Source organism: Myripristis murdjan, chromosome 7, assembly GCF_902150065.1.
Source record: "Myripristis murdjan chromosome 7, fMyrMur1.1, whole genome shotgun sequence".
Lineage (NCBI taxonomy): Eukaryota > Metazoa > Chordata > Actinopteri > Holocentriformes > Holocentridae > Myripristis > Myripristis murdjan.
In genome coordinates this window covers 25,469,610-25,485,497 of record NC_043986.1, presented here as the reverse complement: position 1 = coordinate 25,485,497, position 15,888 = coordinate 25,469,610, and the positions used below count along the sequence as shown (strand labels likewise).

The 15,888-nt window shown below is 40.8% G+C and overlaps 3 protein-coding genes across 6 annotated transcripts; all 3 read right to left on the bottom strand.

Annotated features, from left to right (window-relative positions):
• Positions 1-45: 45 nt before the first annotated feature.
• On the bottom strand, positions 46-4,629 carry LOC115361816 (cyclin-T1-like). The gene is made up of 3 exons (XM_030055469.1): positions 4,393-4,629; positions 4,144-4,214; positions 46-4,031 (listed from the first exon to the last, which is right to left on the bottom strand). The coding sequence occupies exon 3, from the start codon at positions 3,966-3,968 to the stop codon at positions 2,703-2,705; it is 1,266 nt and encodes a 421-aa protein (XP_029911329.1). The 5' UTR covers positions 3,969-4,031; positions 4,144-4,214; positions 4,393-4,629; the 3' UTR covers positions 46-2,702.
• A 128-nt stretch (positions 4,630-4,757) lies between these two features.
• On the bottom strand, positions 4,758-8,041 carry LOC115361817 (cyclin-T1-like). The gene is made up of 6 exons (XM_030055470.1): positions 7,849-8,041; positions 7,011-7,092; positions 6,394-6,522; positions 5,809-5,869; positions 4,946-5,008; positions 4,758-4,807 (listed from the first exon to the last, which is right to left on the bottom strand). The coding sequence occupies exons 1-6, from the start codon at positions 8,019-8,021 to the stop codon at positions 4,758-4,760; spliced, it is 558 nt and encodes a 185-aa protein (XP_029911330.1). The 5' UTR covers positions 8,022-8,041.
• A 997-nt stretch (positions 8,042-9,038) lies between these two features.
• On the bottom strand, positions 9,039-12,915 carry sarnp (SAP domain containing ribonucleoprotein). 4 transcript variants are annotated; one of them, XM_030056834.1, is made up of 12 exons: positions 12,814-12,879; positions 12,452-12,472; positions 12,152-12,251; positions 11,299-11,348; positions 11,124-11,182; positions 10,916-10,967; positions 10,486-10,559; positions 10,343-10,377; positions 10,105-10,130; positions 9,920-9,991; positions 9,658-9,744; positions 9,039-9,215 (listed from the first exon to the last, which is right to left on the bottom strand). In XM_030056834.1, exons 1-12 carry the CDS (start codon positions 12,844-12,846, stop codon positions 9,174-9,176), a joined length of 651 nt encoding a protein of 216 aa, XP_029912694.1. In that variant the 5' UTR covers positions 12,847-12,879; the 3' UTR covers positions 9,039-9,173. The 4 variants fall into 4 exon arrangements, with proteins under 4 accessions (XP_029912694.1, XP_029912695.1, XP_029912696.1 ...); XM_030056835.1 differs by having other exon boundaries at positions 9,920-9,988; positions 12,814-12,878; XM_030056836.1 differs by lacking the exon at positions 12,452-12,472 and having other exon boundaries at positions 12,814-12,915.
• Between the last annotated feature and the right edge of the window lie 2,973 nt (positions 12,916-15,888).

Sequence of the window (15,888 nt, the reverse complement as noted above, 5' to 3'; positions counted from 1 at the left end):
CTTCTCCAGCACAGCTTATGGAAGAAACCAGTGTGAAGAAATGGGCACTTTCTTAAAATATTTATTGACATGGGATTAAAGCGACCACATTATATCAAAAAGAACAGTGTTCACAAAAAACCTTAACTGAAACAAGATTTCAAAATGATTCAATTCCAGACCTGAGTGTCACTAACAACACTAAACATCAAGATGTGATAAATATATGAAACTTGGATGCTGATAAGAGCTGTAGCTATGTGATTTTGCATTGTTAGGTTGCATGAGTGTCTTCCATTTTCCTCACCCCTATGTTTACTTCAATACATTTCCAGACATGAAAAGCTTTAGAACTTCCTTAATCTCACAGCATATTTATAGTGAAGCAATTCTTAAAATGGAAGATTTGTCCAAACCAAATATAGAAACCATTTTCAATCATGACAGTGTTCAGCTATTCTTCTAGTTAAAGAATCATAAATGTAACACTTTGAGTCAGTTGCTTTTTAGACAATCTTACAGGGATAAATATTCAGTGCACTTTTATGTTTCTCAGTGATAACTAAGACTTGATAGATCAGCTCATATCTCTGAAACTCTGCTGCCAGAGGAAAGAAGAGCTGTAATCTGAACGAATATTTTATATACTGTATCAAGGGAACATCAAAAATATATTACATGGTTTTGCTGATTTGATGTAATGCATTACTGTGAACTGCCCCTAAAGCAATGAATTTTGGATTTTAAAAACTGAGGGGGAGGGGTTAAAAAAAATCACAATCCATAGCAGATAAAGAGCAGTAATATCATACAATCAAATCCATATAAAGCTTTACATGAATCAAATGTACATACAATACCCGATTTAACCTCTTCCACAATTTAGCTCAAATACTTTTCAAACATTTTTCAAGTGAGTTAGGCAGTATTTTACTTTTCATGTCCATTACCCTGCAGTGGAGGTACACTGATAAACTGTTTACCACGTGTGGTTTCCACAACTAAAGGGCACAAGCAAACATTTTTGATGGATACTGGCTTATGGATGGATTAATTCACTGGGGAAAAAAATTTAGCTGGAAATCCATCAGGTTAGTTTGCAGGCGCAATCAGTATGGAGAAATAAGACAGTTTTAACATGATTAAATCAAACCGGCATGAAGAAACAGGTGTACATAGGTGGAACAGATCTTAAAATCTTCCCTAAAGAGGGAATAATAACATGAAATGCATAATGCAATGTAATAATGCATAAATGAAAGACTACCATAGGAACAGACATCAAAGAAAAAAAAAATCACACAGTATGACTGGTTCAGAACAACCAAAGACACACTGACTTCTTATTATTCTTTGAGAAAATGTATGGTGAATACTTTTTTAGAATACCATGTGTTGGGTATGGCCAATGAAAAGATAACACCAGCATAAAGATTTCCCTCTGGCTGTGGGATGGTGTGCTTTTTTTTTTTCCTTTAAATTACAGTATGGGTGTGGGCAACCCAACTCACAGCCAGCGATGTCAATGCCAAACGTCAAACTTAATGATTTTGTGCACTTATCCAGGCTGCCAGTTTTATTCTCCCGTAACTGTTGTGACCACCGTCGGAGACTGAAAGAGGTGAATCCTGGGCTGAAGTCGCCTATCAGGATGTCGTAGTCATAGTGTAAATTTATAGGACAAACTCCATCCAGGAAAAGCACCTCAAACTTTCACCGTAGAGGGAATTTTATGCTGGCTGTTTCTTCATTGCAGCAATACCCTCTAGATATGTTTTATGAAACATAAATCCTTGGTATGAACTTTGTCCATTAGTGTAATTATTTGAGTATTGACAATATTTTACAACCATTTAAAACAATGACTGCAATGCTCAAAATCTATAAAACAAAAGTACAAGCGTCCTTAATTTACACCATTTTTTTGTAATTTTTATAACAAAATGTAAAAATATTTTGTTTTAAACATTTTACAATATTTGTACAACAGTTTACGAAACAATGCAGATAATTAAAAAAAAGTATTGACAAAAGGTTGGGGAGGGAGGGGGTCGTCACCTATTTTTCTGAGGTTACGGTAGTTTAAAAAACAAAAACAATATCTCAAACATGGCTTTGGAGACATGCATTCTCAAACTAGCCTATACAGTATTGAGGAAAAATATCCCTCTGCCTGAAAAGGACACAGCATAGAGGGGAGACCTTTTTTTTTCTTAAAAAGGGGACTGTGCTCCTCAAAAGCATTCAATTAATAAATAATACACTATAAAAACATTATAAAAAGACAATCGCTAGCAAGACTTAACAAGTGATATGTGATGCAAATAACTTTCGGTTTCCTCATGATTTCAACGTCTGACTTCTTCCTAAACAGTGACGGCAAAAATGCCAGGTCCCGTCATCACATTTCATGAGCTGACAATACAAAACTGATAACATCAAAAATATTATTTACAATTTTTCTTGTAAATATTTTTTACCCTATTTTGCGAGCTTTTCAAGCCTCTCATTATTGCCCCACAAACAAATCTGTAAAAAGAAGTTTAAAAGAAAATTCAAATTATGTCAGAAGTACATTTCTCTGCTGTCAAGCTGAAACCCACAACACATGATCACAAACACTGAAAAGGGAGTCCTAAAATCATTATGCAATGCTGTATGTAACAACTGTGATGCTTGTGATGGCAAATACAATGTACATAACGCATCTCCTGATGAGGAACTCATTTGGGTAACGGCGGCAACGGGGGAGGTGGTTCCGACGGCAGGGGCGGGGGCCTGGGGTTGCTTCCCCTGGTGCCACCACCATACCGGTAGTCCCCATATTGGGATCTGTAGTCAAACATGGGTGGCTGGGACGGCTGGACCCCCTGGGCACTTAGCAGTGAGTTTAGCATGTCAAAAGTGTCCTGGTACTCATTTGACTGGCCTCCACCTGTCGCATTGTGTCCGTTAGTGTCTGTCTTGTCCCCTTTGGAGTGCGAGTAGCTCCCTTGGTGGTGGGGAAGGCCCAGAGCAGGAAGAATATCAGGAGCATGCCCCAGAGAATGCCCAGAGGAAGAAGACAAGGACGGCAGCTGGTAGGCATTCCTAGAAGACTTGCTTACTTTCGAGGGAGGGTGAGAGCCCACTGTGGGATCTTGTGTGTGTGTCCTCTTTCGGGAGGCTGAGGAGGAAGAAGAGGACGAAGAGCTCATTCGAGAGGACTCGCCCGGGACTTTTTTGCTGCTGCCCAACGCTCCGCTGGAGCTGGATGAATGTTTATGTGAAGAGGAAAGTGAAGCACCGCTAGAGGAGGAGGAGTGATGGTGGTGGTGGTGATGGTGGTGGTTAGAACGTTCCCTGTGCTTGTCCCTGCTCTTGCCCTCCTCTCCTGAACTTCCCCTTTGCTTATCAGGCATCCGTATTCTCACTTTAATGTCCTGATCCTGACCTCTGCTGCTGCTGCCACTGTGCCCACTCCCTCCTCCCCCTGGCAGAGGAAACCTCATCTTCAGAGAGCTGCGGTCGTGCCTCTCCTTCTCCAGGGGGATTTTGAGAATGATAGGCGACGGGTTGGTCATGTCGGATGAGGATGAGGAGCTGGAGTGTGAGTGAGAGCCAGACTGCTGGTGATGATGCTGCTGTTTCTCTTTCCTCTGCTGTTGACCAATCAGAGCCTGGGCAGCATTGGCATAGTCCCTCTTTACGCTGGCCTCCATGTTCTCCAGTTTCCTCTTCTGGGCGGCAAGGACATCAGCATTCTTAGCACGGTACTCGCTCAGCGATACCTTAGCTGGAGCGTGTACCTCGTGGTTGGGCTGCTGCTGCGGCTGCTGCTCAGAGCCACCATGACCTTTCCCACCCGCATGCCAGTGCTGGGTGCTGCCAGATGCACCCCTGTCCTTGTCACCCACAGATGAGGAAGACGAAGAGGAAGGGGGGGCCGAGAGGCTCATCAAACCTGCCAGAGTGCTTTCTGATGAGGCCATGGAGATCATGCTCATCATGGTGTCTGTCTGGTCGCCCTCCTCCTGGACTTTGGTCTTGCCTTTTGCCGTCTGACCAGCAGCCTGAAAAGCAGGAGCCAGGGAATAACGGTGAGTCAGCAAGCTTCCATGCACTGAATGAGGTCTATGCGGTGCTTTGTGGAGCATACAGGAGAAAATGGGAAAAATGTTTTACCTTCCAGTTGCGGATCCGTTTTAACCGGCTAGGTGTTTTCTCCAGGATCTGCAGGAACTCATGTGTGAGCTCTGTAGGAAGATATTAACTTTTGAAAGCAACTGTAAATATTTATACGATGTGTGAACTCTCAGTACAGCACTTATCAGCTTCATTTTTTAAAAATATGACCTGCAGGTCTCTGTGAAACATTCTTTCCCTGCTTGTAGCTGGCATGGATTGTATTGGATGGTCATTTAAAGCACATACCATCCAGTAGCTCGAGAGTGACTGTGGAGTCCACATACTCCCACCAGTGCTTGCTGTCTGTGGATACAGGGATCTCCCAGTTTGACCATTTGCACGCCAGATGGATGCACACACAGGCAACAATGGGCGGACTGTACTGCAAGCAGAACGTGGTCAAGTGCAGACTACGTGGCACGTCAGGGCGCAGGTAACCACAAACATACAGAGAGAAAATAGAAGAGAGAGCAGAAAGATGTATTCAGTTTCAGAATACTGTACATGTACACTGTTCTAGTAACAAACAACACAATTTGAAATACAGAAATATTAACTGCACTTTTTGTCAATCAAACACAAGTAGCTTGTTTTTACACAGAACAGAGACTCTACCTGTTGGTGGCCATAAAGTAGGATGTTTGGGCAAGATCCTTACTTGCTGGAACAGAAATCGAACAAAGATATTTGTTCAAAATCTAGAACGTTAATATGCAAACCTACAGTCATGCTAAAATATTCAAATGGGTAAGGGTTTCACAAGCAGGACTTAAAGTCAATGGTGCATGCTGATGCTTACCTCTAACAAGCTGAGTGCACTTGACAACATGAGTGTGTGGGTGGTCAATGGTGATTTCAAAAGCTGCAATTAAAGCGGACACAAAAAAGAAATGGTTTTAAAAATCAACAACGCGCACTAAATGAGCTAACCCACTCTACACTTATTTCATAGAATTTGATTTCCACCACAGGTGACTGCAGTCAACATGAACAAATGACCCTGAAAACCAGAAAGTTACTTTTGTGCACAAATTGAACCAACCTGTGTGTGACAAAAATAAAATGATATAGAATATCACTTTGCATGAGGTCTCCCAATAACATCCTGGATAAGAATGTGAAATGTGAATAGCATCAAGCGGTTTGTCATTCAAACTTTTGAGCCTTTTGTTGACCCTTCCATTGTTGACAGTCAATCCTGTTCAAAACTGAAAGCACAATTTTATTAAGCCCAAATGTTAATTTTTTTTACAAATGTCTAATTCCCAGCCTCAAAGCATAGGGAATGATTAGAAACACATTACATTAAATGTAACAACAAACAAAATTCACAATAATGCAATAAATAATCACACACTGCGTGAAAAATAGTTTCTCAAACAAACAGCTTAAAAATGTCTGGAAAATAAAGAGGGAAATGTGAAAAGAAATGGCAGCACTATAAAGTTGAGAACATGAAAGAGACAAAACAGGGGAAACGAAAAGTAATATATAACAGAGTGGATATGTACTGCTCATATGAAAACATGAGTGTGATTATCCAGTGCTGGTGACTGCAAATGACTTTCTGTGGACAAGAGTAAAAGGGTTTAATGCTGTCTTCTTAATCACATCACTGTTTTGGAGGGAATCAAGGGAGCCAGTTCTTCCATCCCAACTTACCCAGGGTCTGGAGTATTATGCTCTCAAGAATGACCAGGTCTTGGGCTTGTTGCAGGTAAGCCTGAGGTTGAGAGGACAGGCAGGTTACTCACTGGGAGGCATTTTCTCTCTTGTTCGCTCTTTTTCTCTCTCTCACCCCCTGTATCACTCTGCACCTTCAAACAGCCTGAGGTAGCGACAGCCTGAGCTAGGCTCATTCTCTCTCTCCCCTAGCTCACAGTAAGACATCTCAATACAACATACAACACTGGTTTATACCCAGCATTAAAGACAAGAGTGAAAAACAGGAAAATCCAAATAGCTGAGAGCTTTATATCAAGATACAGATAGAAGCAGCAAAAGTGGATAGTGCTATAGCAAATCATTCATTCTTGGAGAAGAAAATGGTGAAGAGAGTCGCTCATTTGAGTTACAGCAAAGTCAGTAGCTTAAAATGAAACCGACACTTTTGGGAGCCCAAATTGGAAGTGCTGCTGCAAAGGAAGATTTACTGCCAGACTGTCATATCAGATAAAACATTCCTGTGTAGGTAAAGGATGAAAATGCTATGGACACTGACTACACACGGGAGGGATGAATACTTACATCACTGCGTACATCTGGAGAAGGGTCCTGAGGATTCAAGCATGCATGGGTCACCTTGATAACATGCTCCAGCTTTCGGGGCTGCTCCTCAACCTTTGCAGCCAGGAAGAGTGTGGCAGGAGCAATAACCTGGGAATGGTTGAGGGAAAAAAAGCAGATCAACATTATGAATACTAATATGAATACTTACTAAGTAGCTTAGCTGTAAACTACAGCTGGGCGATATGGTCACAATCGAATATCACATCTCTGACCCAATACCCTGATGGTGATATTCTGACCATACTGTAGGGAAAGCTGTTGGTGCTTCCGTGACATATTTACACAATCAGGGCAGATTGAGGCAAATAATCGCTGAACAGCTAAAACAGTCTATTAAGTTTGACACATTGCATCCCTCCACTGTAATGCAGCCTTTCAAACCAGGAAAGCACAACACTTGCACATGCTACATCACAATATCCAAATTCCTGGCAAAATCTAACCACATAACACGTGTGAATACAAATTTTGCCCAGCCCAGGCTTACTGTAACCATGCACACAAACACAGTCGGTTGTTTAGTTGTACCAAGTATAAACAACAGGCAAAAGGCGCATATAATAAACAGTACTTACATTTCTGTGAAATCTGGTGAATGACTGGACCATGTAGAATCGGTGCATGTAGACAATGGCAGTATTTATAGTAAGCTGGGATCTAGTAAACAATGGTTAAGGACAACAACACACAAAACATAGAGAGGGCAATTCAAAACATCTACAGTGACTGTAAGTAATGTAGTGTGGTGGGCAGATGTTGTATAAAATAGTTAAAGCGGCACAACTGTAATTAGCTAAAACATTAAGTTATATCGTCCAAAAATACAAAGATAAATTGCAGTCTTGAATAGCACAGCAATCAGCGGCTGTAGCTACCACAGCAGAGGCACAGCACCAAAGTTGTAGTGTATCGCTAAGTTACCAAAGTGGAGGTTAGCCGGAAGCAACGGCCATTAAAATCACATTACATGTTAAGTTAGACGTCCGAGAGCAAATCATGTGGCACACATTCGCCAAAAGACTGACAGCATATTGTGTCTGTAAACATAAGAATTTGATCCCATGTCTAGCTTTTGTTCTCCAGTGAAACCGAAAGCTAATGCTAACGTCCTGAAGGCCCGCCTAGCACAGAGGCCTTCGTGCCTCCTGTCTGCCGTAACCGGGCCGCTCACCGCTAGCAGGCTAACGTGAAGCACCGCGGAAGAGAGCCGTCATGTAGGCAGCCAAGTCACCTAACCTGTGCTTCAACAGGGAGGCATTATCCCCTCGATTTAACTGCAATCAAACGAAACCGCACTGCCAGACAGTCAGCTATGCATGCCGCTGAACCGGCTTCACGACAGGCTGAACTTCACTGGGCTAGCAGGCTAGTGTTAGCTAGGTGAGACGCAAGTCGTCCCTCGACAAAAGATACACATTGAGTCGCTGTCCCATGTCCTGCAGCAGGTTCGCTGCCTGTTGTCGGTAAGACAATTCCTTGTCAGGATCAAGTCCAGCGCGCCGAGATGGGCTGTTCTCGATCTGCTGTCGTGTGAAATACCATTTGTTATTGTTGCTTGCAGGGAGAGAAGGAAACGAAGCCGCCATTACTGAGAAGGACGATAGTTTAAAATTTCTGTGCGTCACAGGAACTTGCGTCATCCGAGAGGAAAAAGTTGCTGTCGTTCCCATGGTGACCAGCAGGGGGCACCCGACCACCAGGGATTCCATACTAATCACATCACACTGACATGTGACATGTTAACAAGCCCAATTTTTCAGCAGATGAATCTAATTTCAGTATTATTTTGGATAAATATTGTATCCATGAAGTGATATGGCTTAAAAATTACCATTCTTTTACATTTTAATGATTCCAGTTGTAAAACATATTTGACCACTACTGAAAATTTAAAACTCAGAAATCAGTGGCCAAAAACTAGTAATTACTTAGACATTTAAAGTTGACCCCAATTGCTTAGCAAACCCTGAAGACTTTTTTTTTTTAAATTTTATTATTTTTTGTTTCTTTCTTACTTCCTTTTCCCTACATGTTGTTTATTTGTATATTTGCAACAACTTCTCTCATGAAAAATATATATAACATGTATACATCATGAATTTGAGTTGAATTTAATTAAGGAAAAAACACACCAGAAATCCACATTAGACTCAGACCCTCTTCACCAGGAATGCAAATTATGCACCAACACCAATTATGAATCTGACCTTTGTAGCAGGTGGTGTCATGTTTTGTCAGGCAGTACTGCCCTCATGATGTTCCAACAGCCTTTATAAAATCTCAAGTTGCACATGTAGCGAGTTCCTGCTCTCAAGCCAAACCCAAATCCTTTTTGTGCTACCCTTTAGTCACTATCGAATGACCCTTTTCTATTTTACATGTTTGACCAATAGTTTGAGCAACTTGAAAACATGAAGAGAAAGCATATAACCTTCGATATATAAGGGACTTATCAGTAGACTTGTTACTCTCTCAGGTTACAAATAAAATGGATCAATCTTGTCATCTCTGATTCTGTTCACGTGCAGTGATTTGCTCCAAGTGGGTACATTATAATAGTATACAGATCAGTCGTTATTAAAACACCAAGCCAGGCAAGCAGATATCAAAAAATTGAAAACGATTTATTTTAAATCACAAAATGTTACAAAATGGACAGAGAAATGAAGCAGTGTACAGTAATGAAAATGTTTTAGAAAAAAAAAAAAAACCTTAGCATTAAAACCAACATTAATTATTTACACTTTTCCAAATCGTTCAGCTCGCTTCATTTTCTTTGCCTGTAGACAAAAATATAAAAAGAGAAAATACATTTATTTATTTTACTTGTAAATGACCATGCACATTGTTAAACATAGATAATACATTGTGTCAGTCTTGTGCTATATATTCACTAAACCCATGCATTGTCTCTGGTGGTTCTCAACCCAATCAACGGCCACCCATCCAGCAGGTTTTTGTTCCAGCTCTGCTCTTGCACACACTCTAATACACACCCTGTTCAGGCACATTTGCTTCAACCAATCAGAAGCTCTTAACCAGATCAGAAGTGCAGGAGTGGTGCAGCAACAAAAACTTGCAGGACAGGTGGAACGTGACAACAGGTTTAAGAACCACTTGTCTGTTAATAAAATATACCCAACTAATATTCTGAATTAATCAGACTGCAGAACAACATTGAAAAATATCACAATCTGGGAAAAAAAAACAAAAAAAACCTACCTCGATATCGCCTGAACCGGCTGAAGCGGAACTTGTTAGGATTCCAAACCTCTCCTTCCTTTTCTTCAGCTTTTCATCCTCTTCGACCTGGAAAACACAGCAGTCCTAATGAAGTGAATTCAGTAGCCAAAAAAAAAAAAAAAAACAAACGTCCATGTCCAAATGTCCACCCAAGATATTTTAAGCATGTACAAGAATAATAACAATAATAAGAACAATATCTTGAGGGATCAATCACATTTGAGTGACTTATTTTTCTCACCTTTAGCGAAATGGATGAAACGTTCATGCCGAATCTTTCAGCTCGCTTCTTCAACTGGTCGATATCCACCTTCGTTTGTTTTGACACAGAGAGACAACACCTCAGTACACTGACTATTTACAAAATGAGTGGAATAAGAAAAAGAAGCAGCTAAATAACAGAGATAGAAATGATGTAACACTTACTGAAGCTTTGCTGTTTGCAACAAGGCCTGTGAGGGAGGTAAAGATGGGTGAGCAACAGGCATAGGGAAAAGAAAAATCATTACGATCAACATGTCAGTTCAACATCACACTCAATCCACACTTACTATCTAAACACACTTAACTATCTAAATATCTTGAAATATTGGGTGCAAATAAAATGGCTAAGAAATAAAGGGCATAGATTGAAATAAGTTAGGTAAAGACACAATTGATTCACCTGGAGAGGGACTTGAAGCAGTGGGTAAGCCAAACCTGGAGAGGGGGAAAGCATATTTGTTTCAACACAGATATGCACATTCAGATTTGAGCACTAAACACTGAGACAGGGACTGTGCTTCCACGTATTGGTGAGAATCTGACCTTGCAGCGCGCATGGCCTTCTTGCTTTCAGCTGATGCAGGCAAATTGAAACGCTCAGCTCTCTTCTGTAGTTTCTGATGACAGAAGTTTATAAATCAGTAGGTGCAGAAACATAGGCGTAGAGTTCCATGGTTCCACTGATAAACCATTCAAAGGTAGATTTCTTATATTTCAAGTATGTGCTCTTGGGTGTCATATGTTTGTGGAGATCAATGAACATTCCTGAAACTTGTCTCGCCTAATTTATGAGGGGTTTACATCCCTCCACATGCTTAGACATGAGGCTGATCTTACCAGAGTAGTTTCACTCATTAGTTTTAAATGTCTTTGTGGGGAGAAGAGCGCACACTTCCTATAACATTACACTGGTTTTCACTTCTACTTGGTAATTAAAGGTTACTGCTACTGCAAGCAAATAAATTAGACATACTTCGCTGGCAGATGATGGAGGGGATATCTTCACCACTTTCTTTGCAGCAGCTCTGGGACACAAAACACCACAGACAAAAACGAGACTTTTTAGCGAGGTAACTAATACAAGCTTTGTTTAAAAAAGGTAATTTTTTATTTTATAAAAAAAAAAAAAAAAAAAAAAAAGAAATGAGACATTTGGGTAGAGGAAATGATCAGAAACTCACGGCTCACACTCAGCAGATGGAGGATCCTTGATGGTCTTCATGGGGGCCCCCTCAACTTCCTACAGTCAAAAACTGAAATATTAACCAGTATTCTGCAAAACTGAGGGCACACATGCAGTGAAAACTTCATCTCATCAGTTTTAGACTTGTTCAGATTAATCTTAATTCATGTTACCTCTGCATCCTCTGCCAAAACATCATCTATGTTCACATCCGGATCTTCCTCTGTCATTTTGATCATGAAAGAGAAAGTGAGAAAGACAAGGACAGAACAATTATGGCTTTCATCAGGATGGAGTGCAATAAGCCTGGGAAAGACCAGGACACACCGGCCCCACCTTACAGCCACGGTTAAGATGCTTCTCCAATCTGGACTTCTTATTTTAAAAAGTATCTCCATCCAGTATTAGATTTTCCTTTCTTTGAAATGCAGAGCTGTGCAGTCACAACCGCTTGCAGCATCTATATCATTTAAAACTGACATTAAACAAATTCACTATGTTTTTGACAAACATACTTCTAACTAAACTGGCTATCATCGATTTAGTTTATTTACTTATTTATTTTTTAAATATTGCTCCAAAGTTTGGCTAACTTTTGGTGAGACAAAACTTTCATTTGTCATTTTCAAAGGGGTTACTTGACTTCTGACCTCAAGATATCCTAATAAATGGGTTCTCTGGGCACCCACAGGTCTGCTCTTGGCAGACATGCACATCTTATGATAATCCCATGCAGTTTGGAGCACAAATAATGCAATTTTTTGCATGCAGTACAAATGTATTATTTTGACTTATTGTAAAATGGTGTATTTGTGCAGACTGGGGCCTAAACAGTCTAGGCAACACTTGTGGACTCACAATACATGTGGAATCCGCACCTATGTATCATGATAGTATCAAATCAGGTGATATGCATATGGTCCCAGCCCTGGTGCATATACACCTGGATTTCTGGTGCATGGTGATGCAGATATAATTGGGGGGAAGGGGTCATTTTAGCTGCTTTGTGGAGGAATTCAGCCTCACCATGCTCATCCAGGTAAGCCTGCAGCCGGGCGATGAGCTCGCCCTTGTTTCCTTTGGTCTCCAGACCTCTGGCCTCGCATTCCTGCCTCAACTCAGCGAGCTACAACAGGAGAGAGGTGGTTAGGCTCCTGAGCAGGACGGGGGCACAACACATTTAAAACAACTACAAGCATTTAACCATCTTCTAGTGAGTTCCCACCCCCGCTGTCACTGACACTATGCACTATGTTATCTTATAATGCAGCTAAGCATTCTAGGAGACAGATAACGCAGTCTAAAGGAGCTGCTGGACCAACTCACCGGGCGAGATTTTGCGGAATGCTTTATCCGTGTGTAACCAAAGGAGCAAAACAGACCATGTTTATTAAATGTATCACTGTGTCTGCTAAGACCACAAACGTAACTCCTTCACAGTTTCTCAGTAACTCTCCGTCCACAGTTCAACTCGGCCACCAGTCTTTAGCTAGCTCAGCAGCGCTAGCTAAATGAACAACGTGAACACACGCCGGTCTGACAAGTTAGCCTCGTAAATCCATCGCTCGCCGGCTGCACTGCCCACTTCTACCAGTCTCATACAGCGAGTGGCAAAAAATACAACACATTCTTCACCTTTAACCTGACCCAATACCAGTATTTAAATAAACACGTATATTATTACCAACCTTCAGCTTCTGGAGCTCTATTACTTCAGCCATCTTTCTTTGTTGTTGGAATTACTTCCTCCAATCAAGATGGAGCTCCTCTACTTCTGTAAGCTCGCGCTGTAGCTCTCCTCCCCACAGCGCCGCCCACTGGTCTGACGGGCAAACTGCCGTAATCCACTGCAAAACATGGATTATGACTCATAATCGTGGGACAATTTCAAACGTGCTGTTAATATTATCTTAATATTAACACCATCATTGCCATTTACCGCCTACTGCAATATTGTTTCCAATGAGTTACACACAATTCATAAACGCATATGAGTAGTAAAAACATATCATATCACATATCTTTTTTTTTTTAAATAATTTCATAATAAGATTTATTTATATAGCATCTTTAAAAACAGAGTTTACAATGTGCTTTGACAGACAGCAAAGCAGAATAATCAGAAAGCAAAATAACAACAGAAAGCTGCACAGAGAGGCCAAACAAAAGTGATACAAAAAAGATTAAAAAAAAAAAAAAAAGGTAAAATCAAAAGATGGTAAAAAGAGGAAAATAAAAGATGTACAACACATTACAGAGAAAAACAGAAGGATGTTGAAAGAAAAAGACGGGCTAATGAACAAAACACAGTTCTACAATTAAATGATACGATTAGAGACAACTTTCCAACTACCGATTTAACATTTTCGTAGTTATGAAATTATTATTTCTATTAGTAGTGGTATCATCATTGTTATATGTGTAGTAATGCTCAGTAGTTCTCCTTTGTCTCTCATGAAGGGAGAAGACAGACGGCCGGCTGCTCCGGGTTGCTGTTGCCTAGCAACCAGCTCCCAAACCTGACTCGCCGCGCATCATTTTGCAGTCCTGAGCGATGGACGAGGGTGTGTCTACACGGAAAAAGGTGCTGCTTTCCTCTTCATGTCGCTGTCTCACACACAGCTCTGTAAATCACGATAGTTTTGGTTGCTTTTAGGAAGCTCAAACTCAAGGTTGTCCTAAAACCCGCCAGTGGCTACACGGGGTTAGCATAGCGGTTTGGGGTCAGTTTGCTGTTGTGTTCTTGCAGAAGGCAAAGAGGAAGAAGAAGAGGAGGAGGGCCTCCCAGTGTGTACAGCCTGAGTGGTTTGATGCTCCACATGGGCAGCCTGGGCCCAGACCACCACCTGAGGAAAACACACCAACAGCATGGCCCAGGCTCCCTGACATGAACCCGGGCGGCCCTGACGTGCTGACCAGGCCGCGACTGGGCCAAAAGGTAGTCAGTAATGTTAGATGGATAAAGGGATACACACAGTGTAGTCACAGGACATGACAGTGAGCAGCAAAAACATGAGTGGAAAATTCAATTTGTTCTACTTTTTAGCTAGCTAGCAGGCAAGTGAGCAAGCACGAACACCTTTGATAACTGGATTTAATTTTGGTTCAAATCACAAAATTTGGATTTACTAAACCAGGTTTAGTTTTTAATTGTGCACCAGAATCAGGATTTACTCATTTTAAATCTTTTTTCTCTACACTCTGATTGGAACAAATTCAATTAATCGATTAATCCTCATCAGTGCAACCTAACATATTTTAGAGCCACAGCCTGCACCGAAACTAGGACGAAAACCCCAATTTGAATTCTGTCATCACTACTGCAATTAAAAAATTAGGCAAGACACTGTGTTTGCTTCAGACTGTGTAGTACAGCATGTTACCGTTGTTGTCTGAGAACTTTACAACGCCAGCTTTAGTGAATTTTGCGCATTAACTCTAATTGAAGGATTAGATGTTTCTGTATGGGGTTGAGAAAGCTGTAAAACCCCTTGACCTTTTAAAAATCCTTTCAAAACGAGCTGGATAAACTGAAAATTCATGATAGACGATGTGAAAATAAAGCTGTTTTTCTTACCTCCTTAAAAATCGACACTGGGGACATAATGTGTTCACTCTGTGGTGGAGATATGCACAGTGCCACCCACTGAGCTCTAACTGTCAGTAACCAATCTGCATTGTCCCAGCTGTACGTGGCCTCAGCCGATTTCAGCCTCAGCGACCCAAATTGCCGCACTATGATCCGGAGCTACAACAGCCTGCATGATCCCTGCCTCAATAGGTACTACCATCAGAGGAGGATGCATGAAAGGCTGATTAGGGAGAACTTCATCACTGAAGATGACAGAGTGGGTGACTATGAGTGCCCATACTACGTGGAAAGTATAAAGTCTGATAGTAGAAAAAAACAAATATTAATGTGAAAATATGCCTGCCTGCATTTCCCCCAAAGGTTGTGTGGTCTTTAACAGAATACAGGGAATACAGCCAATATTTGGAGACTGTTAAAGGGGATCTTGACAAGACCTACTCAAAAAAGATGGTATATTAACCCCTTTTATTACCAGCAGCAAATGATTAATACGCCATGTATCCGTACGCACGTACAATCAAGCTGTTCATTATTTCATTTTTAGAGGGAAAAGATGCAGATGCTTTTGAAACTGCAAGAGAATGGCTATATTCCACCGTATGTCACACTTGGTGAGATGAGGGAGTATTTACTGAGGATGGATACTCAAAACCAAAGCCTTCTGCAGCTGAGCAACGCCCCCTGGTAACCAAAAAACAAAACAAAACAAAACAAAACAAAAAAAAAACTGCTGTAGTAGTAGTAATATCCAAAGGTGTTTCTTTTCATTAAAAAGTTATATAATGATCCTTGTTTAAGGTCTTAAATGCATTTAAAGTCTTTGCAAATCTTAATAAAAACATTAATGTTGGAAATCCTAGGGGCATCCGAATAAAAAAGGCACTGGAGGCTGGATGCTGCACAAAGAGAGAGACCATTCTGTATAAGCAACTGGTAGGAGGCGGTCCAGACACTGTGTAGTACACACAACTATTCTGATTAAAATAAGTCATAATGTTGCTCTCATACATCACTGATTCTTGGGAATTTGGATAAATCATGTCCCACTAAGAAAAATGGACACTGCTACTGTCACAACCATAACATGTCAACACCGTCACTTTTGTATAAAAAATATTAGATTAGATTATGGAATAAATGTATACTTTTTAAGAAGAGGTCTGATGTATTA

Coding starts and splice junctions, on each gene's coding strand:
- LOC115361816 (XM_030055469.1), bottom strand. CDS start 3,968: ATGATGAGCATGATCTCCATGGCCTCATCAGAAAGCACTCTGGCAGGT.
- LOC115361817 (XM_030055470.1), bottom strand. CDS start 8,021: ATGGCGGCTTCGTTTCCTTCTCTCCCTGCAAGCAACAATAACAAATGG. Junction 7,093..7,848: donor ATGGGACAGCGACTCAATGT/GTATCTTTTGTC, acceptor ATTGTTTACTAG/ATCCCAGCTTACTATAAATA. Junction 5,870..6,393: donor CTCCAGATGTACGCAGTGAT/GTAAGTATTCAT, acceptor TCTCAACCTCAG/GCTTACCTGCAACAAGCCCA.
- sarnp (XM_030056834.1), bottom strand. CDS start 12,846: ATGGCTGAAGTAATAGAGCTCCAGAAGCTGAAG. Junction 10,968..11,123: donor CCATCTGCTGAGTGTGAGCC/GTGAGTTTCTGA, acceptor TTTGTGTCCCAG/AGCTGCTGCAAAGAAAGTGG. Junction 9,992..10,104: donor TTGCAAACAGCAAAGCTTCA/GTAAGTGTTACA, acceptor TCAAAACAAACG/AAGGTGGATATCGACCAGTT.